Source organism: Gorilla gorilla, chromosome 7 (genome assembly GCF_029281585.2).
Source record: "Gorilla gorilla gorilla isolate KB3781 chromosome 7, NHGRI_mGorGor1-v2.1_pri, whole genome shotgun sequence".
In the NCBI taxonomy this organism is placed as follows: domain Eukaryota; kingdom Metazoa; phylum Chordata; class Mammalia; order Primates; family Hominidae; genus Gorilla; species Gorilla gorilla.
The window spans coordinates 21511318-21537702 of record NC_073231.2 but is presented as its reverse complement, the minus strand read 5'-3'; the positions used below and the strand labels follow the sequence as shown (position 1 = coordinate 21537702).

At 41.1% G+C, this 26385-nt stretch overlaps 1 protein-coding gene across 3 annotated transcripts in view; it reads left to right on the top strand.

Moving 5' to 3' along the window:
- MTMR7 (myotubularin related protein 7) overlaps nucleotides 1-26385 on the top strand; it is a 119470-nt gene that overhangs the window by 55649 nt on the left and 37436 nt on the right. For 2 of the 3 annotated variants that reach the window (XM_055349131.2, XM_055349132.2), the window contains exons 5-6: nucleotides 11336-11464; nucleotides 19107-19241. In XM_055349131.2, coding sequence (XP_055205106.1) covers nucleotides 11336-11464; nucleotides 19107-19241 — 264 coding nt within the window. The remainder of the gene's footprint in view (nucleotides 1-11335; nucleotides 11465-19106; nucleotides 19242-26385) is intronic. The other variant, XM_031014053.3, reaches the window with a different exon arrangement.

The window sequence follows — 26385 nt, the reverse complement described above, 5'->3', positions numbered from 1 at the left end:
ATAGTTTGATAACTTTTTTCATATGTAAGTAATGCATATTCATTATTGAAAATCGGAAAACATAGAGCAAAAGGATATTAAATCACCTAAAACTGCCATCATTCAGAGATAGCCACTGTTATTATATCTGGCCAATAGTCTTCTGGGATTTTAATGTGTGTATTAATTTTTTTATGTTTGCACACACAAACCTATTTAAACATATATAACAAAAATGGAATCATTACATGTGCCTTATATTCTGCTTTTCTTCACATACATATTGAGACATTTTTCTGTCAATAATTATATTTTATATTTTTAAAACACTGCATAGTATTACCTAAGTATGGCTGTATCAAATAATATCTACCTGCTCTCTAAGTTTTAGACATTTAGATCGTCATTATTCATCACTATTTTAAATAATGGAGAACATCCTGGTAACTATACCTTTGCCCATATTTTAATTTTTTTAGAAGATAGAATTTTAATATAATTTTTATGTCAAAACACCTGCACAAAGTTTTGTACATGTTGTCAAAAATAATTGTGGAAAGGTTGTACCAATGTCTATAAATTCTCAATTGTGAATGCTTGATTCCTTATACCCTCACCAGTAAAGAGTTAGTTTTTAAAAATCTTTTGATACCTTGATGGTATAATGAGTGATTTGTTATTTTAATTTAATCTTCATATCTTGATTTCTTGAGTTGTAGCTTTTTATGTATTGATTGACCATTTGTATTTTATCTCCTGATAAATGACCATTTCCAGTTACATATTTTGAATTCTGGGTATTTTCTTGACCTTGTCACAGGGATTTTCTTTCGGGTTTTTTTTTTTTTTTTTTTTTTTAAGGAAACAGGGTTTCACTCTGTTACCCAGGCTAGAGTACAGTGCAGTATAGCTCACTGCAGTCTCAAACTCCGGATCCAAAGCAATCCGCCTGAGTAGCTAAGATTACAGGCACATGCTACCATAATTGCTTAATTTTTCAAAGTTTTTGTAGGAATAAGTTCTCCCTATGTTGCTCAGGCTGGTCTCGAATTCCTGGGCTCAAGCAGTCCTCCTCCCTTGGCCTCCCAAATTGCTATAATTATGTGTGAGTCATCTCGCCCAGTCTCACGAGGATTTGCTACATTGCTATATGGTACTTAAACAATCGATGAAATGATTGTACAGTAGTCCATCAAATGAATGTACTGTAAAGTACTAAAGTATTTCTTTATTAATATGCATTTAAGCCAGGCATGGTGGCTCATGCCTGTAATCCCAACAGCTCGTGAAGCCATGGCGAGAGGACTGCTTGAGCCCTGGAGTTTGAGACCAGCCTGGGCAACACAGGGAGAACCCCATTCCCACAAAAGCAATTTAAAAAATTAGCTGGACATGGAGGTGTGCACCTGTAGTCCCAGCTGCTTGGGAGGTCGAGGCTGGAGGATTGCTTGAGCCTGCGAGGTTGAGGCAGCAGTGAGCCATGATCGCGCCATGCACTCTAGCTTGGGCAACAAAATGAAACCTTCTCTCAAATTTTTTAAAGAGGGCTTTTAGATTATTTAGACTTTTTTTGCCATATGAATAATTCTTGATGTAGTATCTTTGTGTGTATAATTTCCCCCAACTTTAAATTATTTTATAAGAAAAATCTTTCCAGAATCTACCAAAAGGCATAAAGGGCCTAATTGTTTTAAAAATTTCAGACAGGGAGGACACTGATGTTTTTGTTTTTGATCAGTATTTGTTAGTTTCTAGTCCCTTATATTGCATTCAGTGCACATGGCCTATAGAATTCATATTTGGGGAATGTTTTGAAGACGTATGTCATCATAAAACACAGTATTCTATTTTTAATAAATATTTTGAGTCTGGAAAAATGTGTATTCTCTATTATTTAGGTGTGAAATTTCGCATTTATCTAAATTGAATTTCTTATTATTTTGGTCTCTTTGCTCAATTGATTCTGACAGAGGTATGTGAAAATATTCCTGTTATGATTGTGATTGGACATTTTCTCCTTAAGTCCTAACATGTTTGCATTATATATTTTAAAGTTACTCTGCTTAGCACGTAATGATTAAGGACATCTGCTTGGTGTATTCTTTTTGTCAGTTTCACATATCCCTTTTCCTGTGAATTATTTAAACTTTGAATTCTATTTTATATGATTATATTTCCACTGTTTCTTTCTCTTTGTCAGAATTTGCTTGGTGGAGCTCTGTTTAACCCCTTATTTTTAACCTTCTTATGTAAATGTTTTGTCTTTTTAAGCTGAGTTTGGTTAGATTTTTTTACTCAATCTGAAAATCTTTTTTGCGGTGAAATACTATCTGTGATATTGTTCTAGATATCTTGTATTGTATGTTTTGTCAGTTATGCTTTTTCCTTTTTCATGTCTATGACTGGATGGTTTTTCCCTGTATTTGCTTGTAATTATTTCAGAAGTATGTAACCTATTGCTTTTCCTCCACTGAGTATCTTTCATTTAGAATAAAAGTTACTTAAATCATCCTACAAAGTAGAGAAGGAAAAAAAGAAAACAAGTTATTTATTTCTTATGGCACACTTATGGCATACACAGGACTTTGAAGAATAACGGAATGAATGCCAGGGATCCATGTGCTGTATAAGAATGAACATCACCAGTGCTAGTTAATTTCCCAGATGTTCCTTCCAAATTGTCTCTTGCTGCAGCATCAATGTCTGCAGTTTGGCATTGCTATTCCTTTGCCTTTATTATAGCATGTCTACATTTCTAAATATAGGAAGGCCTCACTTAATGTCAGTAGGTTCTTGGAAACTGCGACTTTGAGTGAAACGATGTACAGGATATTCTCAAATAACATCATTTTGCTCGACATCATTTTGTGATAGCTATGAGGGAAAAAAAAAGGTGTTTTATGTTCTTTTGCTTAAAGATGCAATTGCCTACAACCTAAGGGCATTGTTTAGCAAGGACTTACTGTAGTAGTATGTGGTATTGTTTTGCATGTTTTTATACTGTCTGTACTTGGTCTGCATATGCTGTATATAGTTTTCTGAAGTTTGACTTTTCACTCAACATGGTAACATTTGTATTTGTGATCCATTTCATTTAAGAAACATGTATATAGTTACTACATGCCAGGTACTGTTCTAAAAACTTCATAAATATTAGCAAATATTTGTTCTATGTATAGTATTATTATTATTTCTACTTTACAAATGGAGAAAGTATGACAGAGAGATTAAGTAATTGTCTAAGGCATAGAGAGATTAGTAACTGTTGATACTGATAGCTCTGATTCCTTCATTTTTCACTACTGTGTTGTATTCCATTTCACAAATATAGCATAGTTTTAAAAATTATTCATCCTTCCCTCTTTCTTTCTTTTTTTCTTTTGTTTGTTGTGTTTTGTTGTCATGAATAAAGCTGTTAAGTGGGCTGTATATGTCTTGTAGCATATTGTGTTTCTACTTAGGAGTAGAGTTTATGAGCTAGAGAGTATATAGATTTGAGCTTTACTAAATTCTGGAAAATTCTTTTCTAAAGTGTTTGCATGGACATATTGACCTGCTTGCAAGATATGAGTTCTCATTACGGCACAGACTCCCTGACAGTTGGTATTGATGTGATATTCGCTGGTATTCTTCTTTGCTGATCCCACAGTGCCACTTCTGAGAATTTATTCTGTGGATTTAATAGCATACACACACACTGATACCAAAGGTTATTATTTTATTTTATTTTGTTTTATTGAGACGGCCTCACTCTGTTGCCCAAGCTAGAGTACAGTGGGGAGATCTCAGCTCACTGTAACCTCTGCCTCCTGGGTTCAAGCAATTTTCCTGCCTCAGCCTCCCAAGTAGCTGGGATTACAGACACCCACCACCGCAACCGGCTAATGTTTGTATTATTAGTAGTAGTAGTAATAGTAGAGATGGTATTTCACCATGTTGGCCAGGCTGGTTTTGAACTCCTGACCTCAAGTGATCTGCCCACCTCTGCCTCCCAAAATGTTGGGATTACAGGTAAGCCACCATGCCTGGACCCCAAGGTTATTTTTTTGAAGCATTGTTCATAATAGTAAATATTAGAAGAAACCCAAATATCTTTAATTAGTTTCTTGGAAACTGTGACTTCCCAAGAACCTAATTCTTGGAATGGGGGCCAGCTAAATAATTTTTGCTCTATCCGTATGATTAAGTTAGTTTATAACCATTAAAGGAAATGTGGAAGGTTCCTATGTACTGATAAAGATTGCTAAAATATATTGTTAGGTTAGAAAAAGCAAGGCACAATATGGTGAATATAGTATAATACCTTTTGGCTTAACAAAGGAGGGAGAATAATAAGACGTTTGCCCAAAAGTGATAACCTAGAGTGGTGTTGGTAATGGGGTGGATAGGACACAAGGATGAAAGTGGGATTTCTTCTCCTGCTCAAGCACCACTGGATGCAGTTTAGCATTGTTGTTCCTTTGCTTTTATTTGTAGCATTTTATGCACCTTTTGGTATTGTTTCATTTATATAACCATGTGGATTTATTAACTGGTCTTAACTTTGAGCCAAACTGATTGGTATGAATTGGATCTCGATGTGGTTTTTGCATTGACCTGATCGACTAGTGAGGTTAAGCTTGTGTTTCTTGGCCGTTCATGTTGACTCTTCTGTGAATTATCTACTCACATTTTTGCTCTTTTTTCTATAAGATTATTTGTTGTTTTCTTGTTGATTTGTAGTTCTTTATATAATGTAGCCAATAATTTGTTATAATTTATAGCTCTTGCAGATATCTTGTCTCAGGAGATTCTGATACACTGTTCCAAGTGTCTTCAGAAGTTTTGAGTTGTCAATCTTTCTTACCATGTTTTGTCTTTTAGCATACTGTTTTTTTTTTTATTTTTTAATCCTGGTCTGTTTGCTAAACTTTGTCCCAATTTGACGCTGTATAAATCCCACAATTACATTTTTACCAGTTATGATTATTATGGCTTTATAATCTTGATATCTTAAAAGTCAGTTCTTTGACATAATTCATCAGGATATCTTGAATTTATGGATTATTTGGGCTAGAATGGACACTTGCATGACACTGAATCTTCTTCTTAATTACACTTAAATTTAACGACCATAGAGTTAATTATTATAAAGTATCTGACTCATGTAATCAGACTAATTTGTTCTCATACTAAAGCTAACTTTTGCAGTGAATTTTTAGCCTTGAAATGAAAGAAAGGAAAATCCAAGTTTAGTAAAGAAAATTGGATACTCTTTTTGTTAATGTGACACATCCTTGGGCAAGGAAGAAAATGAGACTGAACCACATCTTGTGGAATAACGTCTCCTTGGAAATACAGGTTCTTCTATTTTTGATGAGATTTCCTTCTAGAATTAGCGCATAAACATGACTCATATATAGTCACTTAAGTCCTACATTGCACAGACTGCAAAACATGAGTTACTCAGCATTTCTTTTCAGAAGCAACACACAGCAAAACAAAACTAACAAGGAACAAACTGTTTTGAAGCAGAAAAGGTAAAAACCTAGGGGATTTTCTGATTTTGCAAATATCACTGAAATGGGAGGAAGATGATGTGTCCTGATTTGTCGCTAACTTAGCAAGAGAACACAATTTGTCTTATTTCAGAAAATTTTTGACTAATTATCCATGGAGAGAGAGATATCCAAATCCATTCCTTTTGCTTTTGACCCCATGGCTGAGAAAACATTTACTTTTTCCTCTCTTGTTTGACAACTTATCTTATTTCTTCTCACAAATCCTTTGAGGTCGGTGGGTCAAGAAGTGTCGTTTGATGGAAAAGAAACAATTGTCGGTGGTGGAAATAACAGCAGACGTAGAATACAAAACTTAGATTTTAGAACCAATTCTGCTATTTTCTTTGGCCTTGGGCAGGCTAATTATTACTATTATCTGTATCATCTTACCACCATCGCTATTTATAAGACAAATGCTTACGGTAGTCTAAGTCTCTAAGCTCAGATTTCTTTTTTTACCTAACCCTTGAAATTGTCTTTATTTAAATAAAGTAATTCGTATTCATTGCTAGGTTAAAGTTTTAATCTAACAATCTTGGAATAAAATATAAAATACAACCCAAACCAGTCAGTTTATTAAAGCTCATTTATTTCAGTTCTGCACAGCTATATTTTATGTATCATGCATTATTTTGTTTTATTCACATATATGTCATTTTATCCTGTTCATAACCTCCTCCTTCTCCCTGTTCATCATAAATTCCTTGAAATAAATTTTAGCACTGAAATGTTTAAGAAGATTGTCTGTATAGATATCTCTCAGTTTCTGACAACTCTTACCCTAAAGTGCTCAGATGAATGATTCGTCCTTGGAGGTCTGAGTGACACTTTTGGATTGCATCTTAGATGGCTAGTAGCCTGCGGTGATAAATATATTTACTGGAAGATTCTAACCCGGTTAACAAAGATCAGCTGTCCTGGGAGTGTGAAATCTTCAAGGCCAAAAACTCTTATTCATTTCTGCTCTTGCAGCTGAGAGTAATGCCAGGCGTATAATAAGTACTCAGTAAAAGCTTGTTGAATGAGTGAAAGAGTTACCAAAAGATTCCCCTTGCCAGGACAGCACCAAGGGATGTGGGCACTCCAGGAAGGTCAATTAATTTAGTGGAGCACAAAGAAAATCGGTTTCCTTATTCATTTTAAAAAATGGTAAAATGATTAACTGACTAATCCACTTTCATTAACTAAGGCAGAGTGCATGTAAAGAAAATTCAGGAGAAAAACATTTTCCATTCCTCTGAACTTCTCATATTCTCTCTGAATTTTGTCAGGTGGTTTTCCAAACCAGACAAAATGCTGAGAGGCATACTGAGGTGTTTGAAAATTAGCGACATATATTGCATCATTGTGTGCATTATGTATTGTCAGAATTTTGACTACAACTCTGTGAGCTTGTTGCAAAAATGGCAGCAGTCAATGCTAAGATTGTTTTTCCTTTTTTCATTGTGATTTAAAAAATGCATAACATAAAGTTTGCCATCTTAGTCATTTTTAAGGTATAGTTTAGGAGTGTTAAGTAGATTGACATTGTTGTACTATAATAGATCTCTGGAACTTTTCAACTCCAGAACTGATACTCTATACCCATTAAACAACTCCCCATTCCCACTTACCACAGCCCCTGGCAACCATCATTCTACTTCTTGTTTCTATGAATTTGACTGCTTTAGATACCTCATGTAAGTGGAATCATACAGTATTTTCTTTTTGTGACAGGCTTATGTCATTTAATGTCCTCAAGGTTCATCTGTGTTATAGCATGTAACAGGATTTCCTTCCTTTTTAGGGCTGAATAATATTTCATTGTAATGATATACCACATTTTGCTTATCCATTCATCACTTGATGGACATCTGGGTTGCTTCCACCTCTTGGCTGTGAATAATGCTCTGCGGATATGGTTGTGCAAGTGTCTCTTGGAGATTCTGCTTTCAAGTCCTTTGGGCATACATCCAGAAGTGAGATTGCTGGATCATGTAGGAATTCTATTTTCAAATTCCTGAAGAGCCTCCATACTGTTTTCCATAGTGGTTGCATAATTTTATATCCCCATCCACAGTGCACTGGGGTTTCAATTTATCTGAGTGCTCACCAGTACTAGTTTTATTATGTTTTCATTCTTTCATTTTGTAACAGCGGCCATCCTAACAATTGTGAGTTAGCATCTCATTGTGGTTTTGATTTTGATTTCCCTAAGATACGCAATTTACTAATAGCTTCTCACATTCTGTAGGTTGCTTTTTCACTTTTGATTGTGTCCTTTGATGTATAAAAGTTTTTAAGTTTGATATGGTTCCATTTGTCTAGTATTTTCTTTTGTTGTCTCTGCTTTTGCTGTCATACATAATAAATCAGTGCCAACTCCAATGTCATAAAGCTTGTCCCTTATGTTCTTTTCTAGGAGTTTAATACTTTTGGGTCTTATGTTTAGGTCTTTAGTCCATTTTGAGTTAATTTTTTTATATAGTACAAGATATGACCCATCTTTATTTTATTTTACTTTTGCATGTGGGTATCTAGTTTTCCCAGTACCATCTGTTGAAGAGACTAATCTTTCCCCATTGAGTAGTCTTGGCACCCATGCTGTGGATCATATGACCATATACATGAGGGTTTACTTCTGGGTTCTCTATTCCATTGGCCTATTTGTCTGTCTTTATTCCAGTACCACACTGTTTGATTGCTGCAAAATAGATATGGCTTTGTACTATATTTTGAAATTATGAAGTGTAAGTCCTCTTTATTCTTTTTCAAAATTGTTTTTTGCTATTTGGAGTCCCTGGAGAATCCATGTGAATTTTAGGATGAATTTTTCTATTTCTGCAAAAAATGCCCTTGAGATTTTGATAGGGATTGCCTTGTGGTTGCTTTGCGTAGGATGGACATCTTCACAATATTAAGTCTTCCAATGCATGAACACAGGTATCTTACCATTTACTTGTGTCTTTAATTCCTTTCAGTGGTGTTTTATATTTTCAAGGTAGGATTGTTATTTTAATTTCCACTTGAGAGTGCTGTCTACTTTGATGAAAGCAGGACAAATATCCATGCTTCTGGCTTGGTAAGAGGTTGTATCTTCCCATGTTAACTGACACCCTAAATCTGCCTTTCTCAAAGGCATTCTAGCTTCTTAGAGTTCCCCAAGCAAGTACTCATCAGAATGCCTTATAACTTAAGCTGTGACGCAGGGAGCTTTTTCCCCTAGACCCAGTGCTCTGGGGAAGGCAGAAATCCTCGTAACTGGTATTGTGTTCATAGAGGGGAGGCCTCCACATCTGATGCAAGCCTGGCCATTGGTGACTGGGCGCAGGTTGTTGAGCTCTTTGTCCTGGCACATGCCAAGCCATCAAAATCTACATACCTCTACTCTGCAGAGTGAGAGCTCTGGTGCTCTTAGAGGGCAGGAGTTGGTCTTCCTGCTCCTTTGTGAATCAAGAGGGCCATGAGTTGGGGCCACGGAGAGTGGGCCTCTGGGTGTTGATTTTCTCTATTTGGTCTCATTCCAGCTATGGTGCATACAGGGCCGTGATGCCAGTGAACCTAGGTGTTTATTTAGCCTTAGAAGACCATAAAAGGGCCTAGCAGGAGCTTACCTCTTGCTCTTCAAAGAGGCTGTGTGAAATAAGCATGTTCACAAATCTTGCATGTTACTGTTATTTAATCATGAAACTTTGCAGTTCCTTAGTGTTGTTACAAGGAAGAATGTAGGTAATTCCCAACTTGCTGAAAACCTACTCATTTCCTTTTAAAAACTGTTATTTTAGGAAAATGTTGTTGGTCTGGTGCAATGACTACATGTCTCTTGAACCTCAAACAAACAGGTGTGGTCCATGTCATAGTGTTCTAGCTGGCTGACTTCATGGACGTTCAGACACCAAATTGGCAAGGGGGAGGGAGTGCCGTGTTTTATGACCGTCTTCCCAGCTAAAGCTCTCTGAGTCCAAGTTCGTTGAGCCTTCTGTTCTTGGCAGATTTTCCTTTAGAGTGTCAGTGCCACAGCCCATGTTAAACTCTTTGGTAATCTTCTTTCCTAAAATGTCTGGTAGAACCCTGAAATTAGACTTTGGGCCTGTGAACATCTCTTCTGTGGCCCTTTTATTCCCTGCTCTATGTTGTTTTCTATTCTGCTAACAAAGACAGTGGAGGTCAGCAAGGGAGGCATCATCACAGAAGACTTTATAAGAGGCTTGGATTTCAGTTGCGGGTTTTCAACCCCTACAACCCCATCTTCCAGAGTGATAAGGGTGGGTGGAGATGGACACAGGACCTGCAGATAAAGTATTTCCCCTTGATATGGGTTTCTGTGTCCCCACCCAAATCTCATCTTAAATTGTAGCTCCCATAATCCCAACATGTCATGGGAGGGACCCGGTGGGAGGTAATTGGATCATGGGAGCTGGTCTTTCCCATGCTGTTCTCATGATAGTGAATAAGTCTCACAAGATCTAATGCTTTATAAAGGGCAGTTCCCCTACACACGCTGTCTTGCCTGCCACCACGTAAGACGTGCCTCTGCTCCTCCTTCACCTTTTGCCATGCTTATGAGGCCTCCCAGCCATGTGGAACTGTGAGTCCATTAAACCTTTTTCTTTATAAATTACCCAGTCTCAAGTGTTTCTTTATAACCGTATGAAAATGGACTAGTACACCCCTGTTGTTACACGTACTTGAGGACTCCCTTGAGATGACGAGGAAGATGTTTGACATCCAGGAAGTAAAGAGGTGCCTGACATATCCCAGGACACTTCCATGTGGGTGATCTTCACATTGCGAAAAGACTGATGGACTGAAGTGAAAGCAAAATGTGTTGAGCAACAGTAGCCTCAACTGCTATCACTGTTGCTACCGCTAACATTTGTTTTGGATTTAGTGGTTTATAAACTGCTTTGCCATGGGGGTTACCGGATTTGATCCATCTGTCAACCCCATGAGATATTGTTGCTGCAGTATCACTTCTAGAGATTAGCAAACCACAGTGCACCGTGTAGTTTGGCTTCCCCAGGGTCATGAAGTTGCTCAGTCAGAGCCAGGTTCTAAACTGCTGATTTCTGGTTCTTAATTGCAAGATCCTTCCAAGGCACCCTTCCACTGTGGTAATCACTCTCAGGAATACGTAGAAAGAGTACATCGATCCTTACCACTTATCAAATCGACACATAAGAAACAAAAATCAAGCTGTTACATTGCGCGGTCATGTGTGGCACATTAGGAAATCTGCATGGGCTGAAAGGTCAAGGAAGAAGCTTCCCGAAGGAGGTGGAACTTCGACTGGCCCTTGAAGAACGGATGGGATTTGGGAAGGTGGAGGGCAGGAGTGTCCGGGGAGGCATGAGCTTGTGTGATGTGTCAGGGTCAGGAATGCACACTGGGCGTGTCAGAGCCACAGAGGTAACCTTCTGGCTTAACCAGTGTGCTTATGTTTTAGGAAAACTGTCTCCCGGTGTCATTCTGTCTTTCAACCAAATCCTGGCAGCTCAGATTTTCTCAGCCAGCGTGCAAAATTGCAGTTTGTCTCTTTTTGATGAAAGGAAGGCTTCATTGTCACTGGTCTTGCACAAAGAGCCCTTGGAGAGAGGGGACAGTGCACGGGGACACAACACTAAGGGTAGCTTGCGTTCCTTCAGAATGATTACATAGAATCAGCGGCACTTCCTTCCTCTGAAGTGGCTTTGAGTTTCCTCGAAATAGCCTCCTCTGTAACATGGTTAAAGGAACTTAAGGATGTACCTGTAAGCGTGGTGAAGTGGAATTTCTGGGGGCAGTTCGCAGGGCATTACTAGATGGCCTAAAAATCTCTTTGTATTTTCTGGTGACAGGTCTGTGACTCTTATCCTACTGAACTGTACGTTCCCAAATCGGCCACGGCACACATCATAGTGGGGAGTTCCAAATTCCGGAGTAGACGGCGATTTCCTGTCCTTTCTTACTATTATAAAGATAACCACGTAAGTCTCGAGGCGTGTTTTTGTTTTACACTTTGCTTTTCTAGTTTTATCATAAGCAGGCATTTTCTAGCTGCCTTCTGCTGTGCGTGTGTGTGTGTTTGAATTCTTCAGAAGGTATGTGGATATTCCTGTGCATGGTATGACATGATACAACTATGCTAAGTCCTTATCTCATGTAGACTTCCTATGTTTATTTGACAGTAATGTAATGATTCAGAAAATGACTCAATAGATTCAGAAAACCCCTAAAGCTAATCATCCAAGTGAATACTGTCCTAAGTGGGCACCTTGGGAATCTCTTTGCTTATTCAGTGCTGGAGATCTGTGGCATGCCTATTTTAGAAAAGCCCCCGAAGTCCATGGCCCATTCTTTTTCTCTATTATGTTTTTTTTTTTTTTCTGAGACAGAGTCTCACTCTGTCATCTGGGCTAGAGTGCAGTGGTGCAATCTCGGCTCACTGCAACCTCTGCCTCCCAGGTTCAAGCATTTCTCCTGCCTCAGCCTCTTGAGTAGCTGGGATTACAGGCACCTGCCAACATGCCCAGCTAATTTTGGGTTTTTTTTTTTTTTTGTATTTTTAGTAAAGAAGGGGTTTCACCATGTTGGCCAGGCTGGTCTTGAACTCCCGACCACAGGTGACCCACCTGCCTCAGCCTCACAAAGTGCTGGGATTACAGGCGTGAGCCACTGTGCCCGGCCTTATTACCTGTTTTTAAATTTCATGTTCTTTTGAGTATCTTCAGTATAAGAAATCTTTGGTTATAGAGAGCATGGGTTTTATTTTTAAAATATTATTTATAAAAGCCAGAATTGGGTTTGTCTGTAATAGAGACTCTAAGTAACAGTGGCTCTAATAGGATACAATTTTTTTCTCTTGCGTAAAATTCCCAGGGTGCGCAGTCCTAGCCTGGTAGCCTGGCCGCACCCCACTTAGCCTTCAGGTACTCAAGCTCCTTCTACCTTTCTGCTCTACCACCCCCTGGATTTGGCCATGGCCTGCCTGGTGCAAGAGGTCACTTCAGTACAGTCACCACCCACACACTGCAGGTGGCAGGTGACGGAGGGCTAATGGTGTGTGCCCAGCTTTTTAAGGAAGGCTTCCAAAAACTGCCACGTGACACCTCCCTTTCATCAGAATTGCACAGGGCAGGTATGGAAGTACAGTGTTATGGTGGCCATTAAAACAGCTAAAACTTAGAGTTCCGTTTCTGCGGAGGATAGGAAAACAAATTCGGATGAGCAAGGATGGTCTTTGGCACCCACTTTTAAAAGGTAGCAAAAAACCACCTTTAAAAAAGGTGGTTTAAAAAAACAAAATGTTCTTTGGTTCTAGCCAGATGAGAGAGAAACTTTAGTTTTTAAGCTAGATAATATGCTTCTTGATTCAAAGCCGAGTGAGGCTATAAACAAAGAGAGGAGAGTGTGTGAGTGTGTATCCACATGCGTGCACCTACAGCCGGGGGGTAGAGCAGGGTCTCAGTCAGATTCTAGAAGCTTCCAAAAATATCTGGAGCAATGCCACCTTCATCAGAGTGAGCACATAGCCCTCTCTGTTGCTACTTTGAAGGAAAATATTAATTTAGTGGTGAAAGTTCTGTGAATTGGATAAAAATTATTTTTAGTTATACTCATTGCTCTTCTTCTTTTCCTAGCCTTGAATTAGGGTCTAAAGTATTTTATTAACTCCGAATGTATTTCAGCCTGCACAGAGCTGGAGTACTGGTTAGAGGCAAAGGAAGATGTGATTTTTTTTTTTTTTTTTTTGAAACAAGATCTCACTTGTCACCCAGGCTGGAGTACAGCGGCACAATCATAGCTCGGTGTAACTTCAAACTCCTGAGAGCTCAAGAGATCCTCGTGTCTCATCCCCGCAAGCAGTTAGGACTGTAGGCACATACCAGCACACCTGCTAAGTTAAAAAAAAAATTTGTAGAGGAGATAATTTTTTTTTTTTTTGAAACGGAGTCTCGCTCTGTCGCCCAGGCTGGAGTGCAGTGGCACAATCTTGGCTCACTGCAGCCTTGACCTCCCCAGGCTCAAGTGATCTTCCCATCTCAGCCTCCCGAGTCACTGGGACCACGCGTGTGCCACCCCGCCCAGCTAATTGTTTTGCATTTTTTGTAGAGACGAGGAAAGCCATGTTGCCCAGGCTGGTCTTGAGCTCCTGTGCTCAAGTGATCTGCCCGCCTCGGCCTCCCACAGTGCTGGGATTACAGGCGTGAGGCGCCGCCCCTTGCCTCTTTTTTTTTTTTTTTTTAAGATAGAATAAATAGAGATAGGAAGTTTCATGATGTTGCACTTGAAATTAGGTTGCTGGTAACATGCACATTTTTTTTTTGTAGCATCCATTGATTAAAGAAGAGAGAAGACGAATCCAGGAGAGGGAGAAACGATCTTTTATTGTTGTTTCAGAGGTGTTTTATTGTTGTCTGTAGAATATTTAAATAGTGAGCACAGTGTGCCTAGCAACTCCCTTTTTATATTCTTGAGACAAGGGACATTTTACTTTTTGTCAGTGTGATTAGTATCAGGATTAAATGTATATTGTCTCAGAAAGAGAATTTTTAGCAGTTAGACCTCAGAGGCAGCTTCTTCCCCGGCTGACCTCAGACCCACATGGCTCCACGCCTGCTCCCCCAAGTATTATTCTACTGAACCTCCAGGCCTGAAAATGAACTCACACAGCATAGTTAGAGCTTAAGAGTATTCATTGCCCATATTTAAGATTTTAAAGCAGAAACAACTTGAAGCTCTAGCTCTTCTTCCAAGGTACAGAACAGAGATCTGTTCTGAAGTAACGCTGCGTGATCGGGTTACCCCAGGGAAGTCCTGAGTGAGCACACACCTGCCCGCCCACTCTCCCACCCCATGAACTGAAATCCATTTTGCAGGTGGAATAATGATCAAATTTGTGTTTTATAACAATGTTTACATTTTAATATCAAGGTTAATTATATAAATGCTTCTGATTTGACTAGGGCTTTTCCTAAAGGGAAGTATCATTACCAAAGGTGGATTTCTGTGCTTAATGGAAGACACTGAAATACCAGAGTAGTTATCTGTGCTGTCATTGCTCATCGATGGCCATATAGAAAACAGGCAGTCTCCCACAAAAAGTAAACAGGTACACATTCCATAAATTTGCTGATCTGTCTTTCTTCTCTTTGGTTATTTGAGACATTTTAGGCTTAAAGAGTATGTATGCCTACCCCCAAAGAATTTATGCTTATGAATAAGGATACTACATTTTATAGTGAAAATACTGTTTCCCACGTATGCTACCAAAGGGACACTTTTGATTTTGGTGGTGAGATGACTTGGCTAATTTTGGGCACTGGGAACTGGTGATCAGATTAGGAGAAGCTTGAAGTGCACATGATTTTATGAACCTGAAGTTCTGTTCAGTATAAAGGCCCCTGTGGAGGGTCCATCTTTCCCTTTGTATCAGCTGTTACCACATGTAGTGTTAGGTTGGTGCAAAAGTAATTGCAGTTTTTGCCATTACTTTTAATGGATGTAATCACATTCTTTCACCCCTGTGGTGAGGGAGGGATTCCTGCTCTAGGTTACAGGGACAGCCAGACACACAGCACTTGACACTGGGCAGGTGAGATGAACAGTCACATATACTCACTGCCAAGGGGAGGAGGACACCACAGCCCATGAAGGGGCACATGAGGTTGCGCTGAGGAGCAGAGTGACAGCCAGGGGCTGTGAGAGGCAGGCTGTGTAGTATCAGGAGCGTGGGGTCACCCTTGGTTCTTGCAGGAGGATGCGATTAGCTTGCATGCATCATTCCATGACTGGCAGGGAACTAAAACCTGCTGCTGGGGGACGGGCAGGAACTGCACCTGGTCTGTTGGATAAGAATTGTTTCACTTGGGAACCTTACCTGCAGTAGCAGAGCATGGCAGGGAACTTACAGTGAGGCCATTTGAGGCCCTCTCAGTTTTACCAGATGTCGAAGCAACACATAATATTAATTTTAGGCCTTACGCACATGGGTTATGTAGAGCCATGTGGGCTCCCTTTGAATATCCAGCTATTAACAGATTTATAGATCATGGTTAGAGATGCTTAGTCATGTGCGTTCAGAATTCTGTGTATCTTTCTATGAGAGTTCTTAGAATTGCTCTAGCCTTTGTTCTTTATTCTGCTAGGATTTTTTTTTTTAAAGTTTCACTTTAACATGGTGCATAGCATGGTCTCCCAAATTTACAGTACACGTTTCTAGGAAACAAAACTCTAGAAGCTTTCCATTGAGGCACCTTTCCTTAGGAAAAATACAGACCTTCTTGGTCTCTTTTTATAATGAATACTTATTGAAACTTCCTATGTGTTAGGCACAGTGCCAGGAGTTTTACAGTGTTATGCCCCTTCTCACACTCTGTAGTTTTAATATTTTACCCATTTTATAGATGAGGAAACTGAGGATCAGAGAAGATACATAAATTACCCAACATCATACAATGAGTGAGAGCACAACTGGGACTGGAAGCCAGGTCTTTCTGCTGCATCTTTATGTTTTGAGATGGAGTCTCGCTCTTTCACCCAGGCTGGAGTGCAGTGGCGTGATCTCAGCTCACTGCAGCCTCTACCTCCCAGGTTCAAGTGATTCTCCTGCCTCAGCCTCCCAAGCAGCTGGGATTACAGGCGTGCACCACCACGACTGGCTAATTTTTGTATTTTTAGTAGAGACGGGTTTCACCATGTTGGCCAGGCTAGTCTCGAACTGCTGACCTCAGGTGATTCACCTGCCTCGGCCTCCCGAAGTGCTGGGATTACAGGCATGAGCCACTGCGCCTGGCTTTATGCTGTATCTTAATAAGGTATCGTGCTGCCTGACCTATTTCCTCCCATTGGGGCTTAAATTACTTGGTTAAGAATTCGGGATCAGGAAATACTCTGTCTGGATTCAAATCTTGGCTTCCCTGTTTATTAACTGTGTGACTTTGAGTATGTTACTTAACCTCTCTGCTTTGGTCACTTCATGTATAAAGTGGAGCCAATAATAGGTCTTATTGTATATGATAATTAGGTTAATTAAATAAAAATATGCAAAGTTCTTATAATAGTGCCTATCATATAAACACTCAAAAACAGTAGTAAGCCATCAAAAATGTTGAATATTTTAATTATTAGTAGCATTGTAAATGAGTGCTATCCCTTCCAGTTTACAACTGAAGAGTTTTTAATCTGTGCTCTGATATCAGTAAGAAATGCTGCCAAGTAATAGTAATACTCTTTGGATAATCTGTCTAGGGTGTGTATAGGTGCACAAAAGCACTGAGACTACTTACTGTTCTGCACAGAATTGAAAACCACATGTTAGCAATTACTGATTCAATGAAAAGTTCCATTTAGATCATATCTTTAGTTTATTAAGAAAATCTAACTACAAAATACGAAAAATGTAGTCTGTTTAATATGCGTGTTTTAATTTATCAACCACATTCCACAGTATAACAGTTCCAATATAGTTCCTCATTTAAAACTAGCCGTTCTAAACCAGAAGATAATTTGAAATAGTTGTTGTCCCTAAATTGCTTCATTTCATAGTTGGTGTCTCACTACTTTAGTGAGGTCTGGTGTGTGTGTTCTCAAATTCTCATCATTTAAATGTGTTACCGTCCCCATCTAACACTTCTGATGGAATCTAAGATTGTCTGGTGGCAGCTGTCCTTAACTAATATTTCTTTTTTTTTTTTTGAGATGGAGTTTCACTGTCGCCCGGGCTGGAGTGCAGTGGTGCAATCTCAGTGCACTGCAAACTCCGCCTGTCGGGTTCAAGTGATTCTCCTGCCTCAGCCCCCTGGGTATCTGGGATTGCATGTGTGTACCACCATGCCCACCTAATGTTTTTTGTATTTTTAGTAGTGACAGGGTTTCACCATGTTGGCCAGACTGGTCTCGAACTCCTGACCTCAAGTTATCCCCCCGCCTCGGCCTCCCAAAGTGCTGGGATTGCAGGCGTGAGCCACCACACTGGGCTAACTAATATTTCTTTAACCCGGATAAAGTATCATCTAAAGCCAACTCAGAATTATTCTCTTTCCAGGAAGAATTCCCTCTGAGCAGGTGGCAGACCCTGACCCCCTAAAGATTAAAGGAAACAGGACCCCTGTGAAAGCCATCTGTGTCATTTGCTTTCTGGTCCTCGGACATAGCTTGCCTTCTGCTCGCCAAGTCCCTCTTGATCCCCATCTTCACTTCCCCTTGCTCCTGGCCTTGCCGTCGCTTGCCATTCTGTCTGCCGTGCTCATACCCTCTGATCTTTTTCTCCTCCCCACCAGTCAGGAATGAGCCACCCTGGAGTGACTCTGCTGCTGCCCCTTTGCTTTGCTTCCCACGCCCACACCTTGTCCCCCTGGATTCTCAATCTGGCTGTAGGCCTCAGGCTTCCTTTAACTCCCTCAGTGATTGTCCGTCTCTGCAGAATGGTGTTGGTGCCCTCAGACAATGGCCCCTGTAATATGTCCAGCCATTCTATGGTTCTCCAACTTCAGAGCTAGTGAGAAATGTCCCCACCTTCTCCAACAAGGAGCACCCAAGCCCTTTGAAGAGATCCAAACCCATGTTAAGTTGTCCTGGGTTGGGCTTGAAAGACAATTAAGCTATGGTTGGACTAAGAGTTGGGGTGCCCCTTCATGGATGGAACCCTGCAGTACAAGCACGCTGAACAGGCTGTGACATGACAGGACTATTTGCAGTGAAACTTTCCCCTCCATATTATCCTGCATGGAGGGGTTCTGTCACTGCCTGCATTCTTTCACACTGTGGACTTACAGTCTCAATGTAGATGCTTTGAGTCATTCAGGCATTTTATTGGGTGTTTTGTGTTTAAGTGTTAAAACCTAAATCCATGAAAGTACTTTGCCACAAAAGCCGAAGTTTTATAGCTGCAAGGTAGGATCTGTACTACCTACTCATAACTCAGGGAAATGTTTCTGCTCTTCTAGATATCATCTGACAGTGCAATCTACTCTGTCAGAATTGCAGGGTACGGGACTTGGGGCAGAGAATGCAGATTGATTCCAAAAAAAATCCTCCTCGTTCTAAGTAGACTTGAGTCAGCACAGGTATGTGCCTGCTGTCCTTTGGTTTCACACCTAGCAGCAACCTGGGCTCTTGTCACCATGAAAGTTTCCCGTTTAGAATTAGAATTGGTTTTTGGTATTTGTGATGCTTCTAGATGGGCTAGTTTAAAAAAAAAAATGGTTGGAAAGCATTAAAAAATAATTTCTATTTTATTAATGTCACCATTAATCATATCCTATGCATTTGAGGAGAACAGTTATTTATTTTGTATTTTTTCTTTCAGCAGGAAAATGAAGCAGTATCAGTGAAAAGGAAAGTAGATTATTTAAATGGTTTTGAATATCATAACTTAGACCCTATCTAAACATCTCTACACATTCCTAATATTTTGCACAGACAGGTTCTTTGTATTGCTTGCCCATTAGTGGTTTGACTTGAATTTTAATAAACAAGGCTTGATTTCCAGAAAGCTGTATCACATTTTCATAAGCCGAGGTGGACTATCAGTGAGCCAAGGGCTCTTTGTTCTGGAGACACACGTAGAGTGTCTCTCATGGGTACAGTTACCTGATGGTGCTGTGTTGCTATGACCTCTCCCCATAGGCCTCCATCTGCCGGAGCAGCCAGCCCCTGTCCGGCTTCAGTGCCCGGTGCCTAGAGGACGAGCAGATGCTCCAGGCCATTAGGAAAGCCAATCCAGGAAGTGACTTCGTTTATGTCGTTGACACCCGGCCTAAAGTAAGTGTCACCGTTGCGATGCATGTCTTTGCACCTGAGTTGTGAAACTGGAGACAGGCAAAGGCTAGCCGACTGCCATCTCTTGTGCAGGTTGCTTCATCTGCAACGGGGCGGTTCCTCTTGGCATAGTCAGTGTCTGGGCACCCTGCTGGCTACTTCCTGGAGGTCTAGTGCACCTGAAGTCTCCGACTATACAAGTACATTTTATATTTCCCCTGCCCCTAGCATTGTGCTGGGCACACAGGGGCACCCAAATGAATGTGGCTTCATTTTGGAGATTGTGCTCCTAAGTATACCATATTAGTACTTGGTTTCTTTCTAAAACAACCCTTTCTGCTCTGACAATAAAATTCACTCTGGAGCTCCAGCAGTTCAATTGTTGTGAAGTACTCAGCTATTATTTTTCAAATTCAACTTGTAGTAATCTATACCTATGACTTGGAAAGAATTATAAAATATAAGGTAAATTAAAAAATATTTTTTTCATAAAAAGTTCTAGGTGTGTAAAAAGGTGTAGAAAAAGATCTGAAAGGTTAAACCCTGAACTCTTAAAATTCCGTGGAGAAGGGAGTAGGATTTGGGGATGTAGAGGGCTTTCTACTTGTTGATTGTTAGAAAAGTATTAGTTTACAATTATGTATGTATTAATTTATTAGTTTTCTAATTTAAGAAAACAAATAGGAAATAGTAGATCTAGACATCAAGGAGTGAGCCACATTGATCTTACACTTACCTGCCACTCAGCCTTAACTTTTTGGTTTTTAAGGAGAATCAGTGTTAAGTCCAATAAAATTCCAGTTTTTCTACTTAGACCCAAGTATTCTAAAACTTCAACAAGTGAAGTCCCCAGAGGGATGGACACAAAGTCACCTACAAGTGCATTGACTACAGCGGACAGAATGAGATGACAGAATGAAACGTCCCTTAGTCAGCTTATTTGCAATTGCACTTTCCTAGCCACTAATGAAAATGTGCCTGGACCTGTCACTGAGGAGAAAGATGAACGTCCAGTTCTGTCTCCTTGTATGGTAAGCAGAGGAGTCCAGGATGTCCTGTTAGGCAACAAGAGTGGGATAGAGAAATTATGTTTAATCCTGTTAAAAAAATTGGGGCTGGGCGCAGTGGCTCATGCCTGTAATCCCAGCACTTTGGGAGGCCAAGGCAGGCGGATCATCTGAGGTTGGGAGTTTGAGACAAGCCTGACCAACATGGTGAAACCTCATCTCTATTAAAAATACAAAAATTAGCCGGGCATCATGGTGCATGCCTGTAATCCCAGTTACTGGGGAGGCTGAGGCGGGAGAATCGCTTGAACACGGGAGGCGGAGGTTGCGGTGAGCCGAGATCGTGCCATTGTACTCCAGCCTGGGCAACAAGAGCAAAACTCCATTTCAAAAACAAAAACCAAAAAACAAAAAATTGAGAGAATGTATACCACACTGTTTACAGTGATTTTTCCTGTGGGGTGAGAAGTTCATTTTAGGAAACTTTTCACTTCATAAGTTAGAGTTTGAAATTTTTTTTCAATATAGAAAAGGTAAAAGAGCATAAGGACTTTAAAGTTAGCTAAAAATAGAGTTACCATATGAATCAGCTGTTCCTTCCTAGGTATATAACCAAGAGAAATGAAAACTTATGTCCACATAAAAACTTGCATGTGAATATTTGTTCATTATTAGTAATAGCCTAAAATGTAAATAACCAAATGTTCATAAATGGAGAATGGATTTACAAAATATGGTATGTCCATTCAGTGGAATATTATTCAGCTATAAAAAGGAATGGACTATGGATACATACTGCAACATGGAGGAACCTTGAAAGTGTCATACTAAGAGGAAGAAGTCTGTCACAAAGGAATCATGAAATGCTTTCAACAGGCAATTTCAGAGCTATTGAAAGTAAACTGATGGTTGCCGAGGGCTGGGGGAAGGGAGAGAAATGGTGAGTGACCGCTAACGGGTAGTGGATGTCTCTTTAGGGTGATGGAAATATTCTAAAACGAGATCATGGTGATGGTTGCACAACTCTGTGGGTATACCAAACACCATTGAGTCGTATGCTTTAAATGGGTGAATAGTATGACATGTGAATTACATGTCAGTGAAGGTATTAAAAAAAGAACATAGGAAATAAACATTACAACAGGAAGGGTAAAATAGAACCAGCAGCTCAAGTCATTTAAAAGTGTACACTGTGGGGAAGAGGTAATTATAGACACGGTCTACACTCATTGGTGATCCTAGAAATCACGAGAACTGCATCCTATCCTTTGTGTGGATACTCAGGCCTTGGTGATTTTCACGGATTCTCTGAACTTCATGTCACCAAGTATTATGATTTGTGTCCAGGATAATGGAATGTGATGTTTTCCTAGAGTGAGATCAGTGCCCTACTCGTCCCCTCATCTCAGAACCATCCTGCCTTCTTCGGAGCAAAGCACACAGCGGGAGAGAAGTGTGTGGAGTAGTGAGGATGGAGTTACTACTCACGGATGCCAGATGAGCGAATCAGTCCTGGAGATCAGTGATGAAACCGATACCACAGCTAGATCACATTCACATTCTACTAGATTATAAGTAAAGGGTCCCTTCCTTTTAAATTCTCAGAGCACGACACACAGATAAAAGTTTCAAACTGAAAAAAAAAATAGCTCCTTTGCTGGAAGATTTTCACTGAAACATACCAGAAAATCTCTGGCTTTTACTGTTCTCTGTCAGTTTGTGCCCTTCTCTCTGGCTCATTGTGTTTAAACCCTTCCTTCTAATGTGACTGCCTTCCCACCTCTTCTTCGTACCCTTTGTTGAAGCAAGGTGGGGCTGTTTTGAATTTCCTAATAGTTACAGATGATTTAATGATTAGCTGCTTAGATATACTGAAGACAAGATAAGAAAAGGAAGAGAAAAGACGGGGGCTTTACTGAGGAGAGATTGGGAAGCCTGTTTCTTACCCTGTTTTTTTCAGGTTTAAATAAAGCCAGACAGATTCACCTACTAATTTTAGGACCAGTGATCCAGATATGTACTGTGTTGTGTAAACCTTCTAGGAAACGTGGCAGCTGTAGAGCCAGGCATATTCCAGATTGAAAATAAATTAATCCAAAGGATTTGATTCGAAGGGTATATTTAGTGCTAAGTGTGTTTACTCTCAGCGATGAGTTTGACACTGATCCATTAAAGAAAACTGGGCTTTCGTACAAGCCGTGCCCTCTTCCCATATTTATCCGTGCACGCACACTTCACGTGAGTTTTAAACTGTTTGCTTAGAGCTTTCATTCTTTTAAAGATTGTGTGTGTTGATTTTTGTTCCAGAGTGTGTTAGGCCTCCTTGGTAGCCAGGAGACTGAGTTTGCTCTAGAAGGTGTGGACCCTGGCAAGCAGGTACTTCTCAGGTTTGCTCACAGGTTTCATTAAAAAGAAAAAGGATTAGGAGCTGACCTGAATCGTTCTTGGCCTTTGAGCAAGGCTAGCCCCACATGAGAACTTCCAGAGCTGCCTGTTCAGATGAAAGCCTCAGAATTGCTTGTTGACATTTTTTGGGAGACACCAGCCTTGGCAACATAGTGAGACCCCCATCTCTACAAAAAAACAGAAAAAAATGAGCTGGATTTGGTGGCATAGGCCTGTAGTCCCAGCTACTTGGGAGGCTGAGGTGGGAGGATTGCCTAAGCCCAGGAGTTTGAGGCTGCACTGACCTGTGATGGTGCCACTGCACTGCAGCTTGCGCAACAGAGTGAGACCCTGTCTCGAAAGAAAAAGAAAAAATTGGGAGACAAAGTCAATGAAGTCTTCAAGCACGTATTGAATGTCAATTCCAAAAAAAAAATTGTACTCTTCAGGGCACGTATTACTGCTAGAGTGTGGTGCTTTAAGAACATATGACAGTGTTGTTGCAGTCTCAGTCTTCCTTGAATTTTCAAATGAGGGCTAACTCATTGCAGCCTTGTTCATGACTTTGTCATTAATTTGTTCTGGGACTTTGCTGAGCTTGTAAAAATGGCAGGCACTTTTTTTTTTTTTTGGGGCGGGGGGGGACGGAGTTTTACTCTCCCCCAGGCTGGAGCTCAGTGGCACGATCTCGGATCACTGCAACCTCCATCTCCCGAGTTCAAGTGATTCTCCTGCCTCAGCCTCCCGAGTAGCTGGGTTTACAGGTGCCTGCCACCACGCCCGGCTAATTTTTTTGTATTTTTAGTAGAGATGGGGTTTCACCAGGCTGGTCTCGAACTCCTGACCTCAGGTGATCCGCCCTTCTCGGCCTCCCAAAGTGCTAGGATTACAGGCGTGAGCCACGGTGCCCGGCCAAGGTCCTTTCTCATTTAGTTCTTTTAAGAATCCTGGCAAGTTAGGAGGGTTTTGTTTTGTTTTGTTTCTTTTCATGGATAAGGGCTAGAACTTAAAGAGGTTAAGTAATTTGCCCAGGGTCTCACAGTTCACATCCAGGATTCACATCCAGGCTTATCTAACCCCAGAGCCCACACTCGCTCCCTTTGACCATGGTGTTTTTTCTGTTTACAAAAATTCTCCAGCAGAGCCTCGTTTCCACGTGGAAGCTCTGTGGGGTTACCACCTCTGAGCACACGCCTGACGAGGCCAGAGAACCTCCCAGCAGCTCCTCTGACGCAGCCAGGGCCAGTGGAGGGGGTGCTGAGGCATGAAGAGAAGGGCCGAGGGCGAGGCAGCGCTTGCCTCCGTGACGCCTGGCCTTTTGTCCTTGCTCCTTCTCCAGAGACTTTGCTGTGGTTCTGCCCCCTGATTTCACCAGGTCAGCGAGGTTTTAGTTGTGTAACAGGATGTCACGTGGGATGTTTTTCTTTTTCTCTGGAATTAGTGAGTAGGTGGTTCCCACTCGCTGAGTCCTGGGAGGGGTCACCTAGGAAAGTCAGTGGTAGAGATGAGGGGTGCTTGCGAGAGGGGAATCCGGGGTCTCACACTTGCTGGTGGCCGTCATGGCAGCAACCAGAGTGAAGAGAACTGGGGCGAGGGCAGTGTCCAGTGGCCGTGGAGCAATCTGTGCTCCCTCCTTTTGGCAGGGCAAGGATGGAGAAATTTCCTGTGGGTCCAGTGGAGCCTGAGAAAGGAAGTTGAGCATGAGCCATCTTGCTTCAGCATTCCTAAAAGGGCTTAGCCGCCGGGTGTCTTCAGCTGTAGGTGACTGGGGTGGGTGTGCTGGTGAGGGAAGTTGAGCGTATTGGAATAGACTCAAGCCAAGGTGCATCTCCCGTGTCAGTAAGATGTGTACTCCCCACCTCCAAAAACCTGCATCTATATCTTGGGAGATTCAGCACTTGGACACTATGCCAGAGAGGGAAGTGGTGACCAACTCATGTCAACCGATGAAGAGAGAATTGCAACCCTGCCGAGCTTTCCAAAGAGAAATTTACCTCTTCTCTTCTCCCTCCTCTGCACCCATCCTCCCAGTACACAGATAGGGCCTACAAGAAAGAGGAGAGGGAGGGCAGGCCGGAGCAAACCCCTCACCAGTCCACACGGCCAGTAAGGTGGCGGGGAAGAGCTAATTTTGCGTCATATACGGGACTGGAATTATAAGTTAGGCCGGATGGAGATTTTCTATCTGAATGTAAACCTGATGCTATTAAATCTGCCCAAGAGGTCCTTAGCAGGTAGAAAGGAGGATTTTGACTAGCACAGTTGTAGAGAATAGTTGCAAGGAATAAAATCAACTCACATGTTTGTGTCTGCACCACAAGTGAAGTTTCTTCCTGTAACCAGTTATATAGGAGGGAGAGAGAAAGACCGTCATTTGACAACCTGTGTTAGGGCAAGACCAAGTCCCCCTCCTGCCAAGATCAGCTTGTACGGTCATTTCCCAACCATGTCAGCGTAGGCACTGTCATTCTTCAGGCATTAAATGTAGCTGTGGAAATGGTAGACTTGAGGACTAAGGCAGTGACCAGGCTGACCTTTAACCTGATACCAAGATGAACACAGACTGAGTTTTTCTACATTTGATTGATTCAGGGTTAGGGTGAGAATCTCATGCTGTTTCTTCACAGTCTTGGCCTGCTTTCCCCTGGCCTCATTCTGTTATCCAGTCATTTATGCAGTTGCTCAGCCAGTCAGTAAATCTTCCTTGAGTGCCTGTTCCATGCTGATTTGAAGGGTACCGATGTGGCCATCAATGAGACACTCAGGGCCCCTGGTGGAGCCTGCATTCTCCGTCCCTCCTCTCTTTCAGCGTTGAGGTTTTCAGTGCCCATCCCTCTCTGCTCGCTCCTTATTCCTGTGCATCTTCTCTGTTGTGGACACTAAATCAGTCTCCAGTTTTTCAATTAGACTTGCTCATAATCCTGGAGTTGCTCTCCGCTGCCACAGGTGAAGCCTCAGTTCCTTGGCTGGGCCTCTTGTAGTGGACCCTCAGTGCTTTCTAGCCTTCCCTCTTGCTGTAGCTGCCACACAGGAACCTTCGTCTTCACCTGGAGTGGTTAGTTCATTGGTCATGTAGAATGCCCTCCCCTCTCTCTCCATCCTTACAGACTGTGTTAAAGTCCAGCTCTAGCTTTCTCTCTTAAACAAAACGTTACCCCTGATCCCCAGGCCGACAGAGTTTCCTTAGATTTCAACTCCTGTCATTGTCACTGTCTCTCCCGTTGCTCAGCTCTTGCCCAGTCCTGGTGGATGTCATCTGGGACCACTGGGTGCCATGTGCTTTCCTTTCCATTGTCAGTTCTAAGCTGAAGGCAGCAGGAACAGCTTCTTTTGATTCCACTTAACGCCTGGCCATAGTAGGTGTCTATAGAGTGTTGACTTTGCTTCATTTATTAACTTCTCTGCACCCAAAGACACTGATATTATCAAACAGCAAAAGAACCTTGTGTTAGGAAACAGGGTATTTTTCCAGTCCTACTTTTCACCTATCTGTTGTGTTTCTTAAACATGAATTGAAACTGAAGTGCCTACCTTTATTGCTTTATCTACTTGAGAACTTTTAGGCCCTGAAATGCATAGCTTTTCTTTAGTTGTGAAATGGAGTTCTCAGTCAAAGGGACAGAGGACCGTATTTGATGTAGTAATAGCGATTTGTTTATGTAAGGGATGCTATATCTTACTGCACACACATACACGTAAAATGTCCAAGATAACATTGAATTTTTATTAATTGCAAAACCGTATCTCCTGCTTTG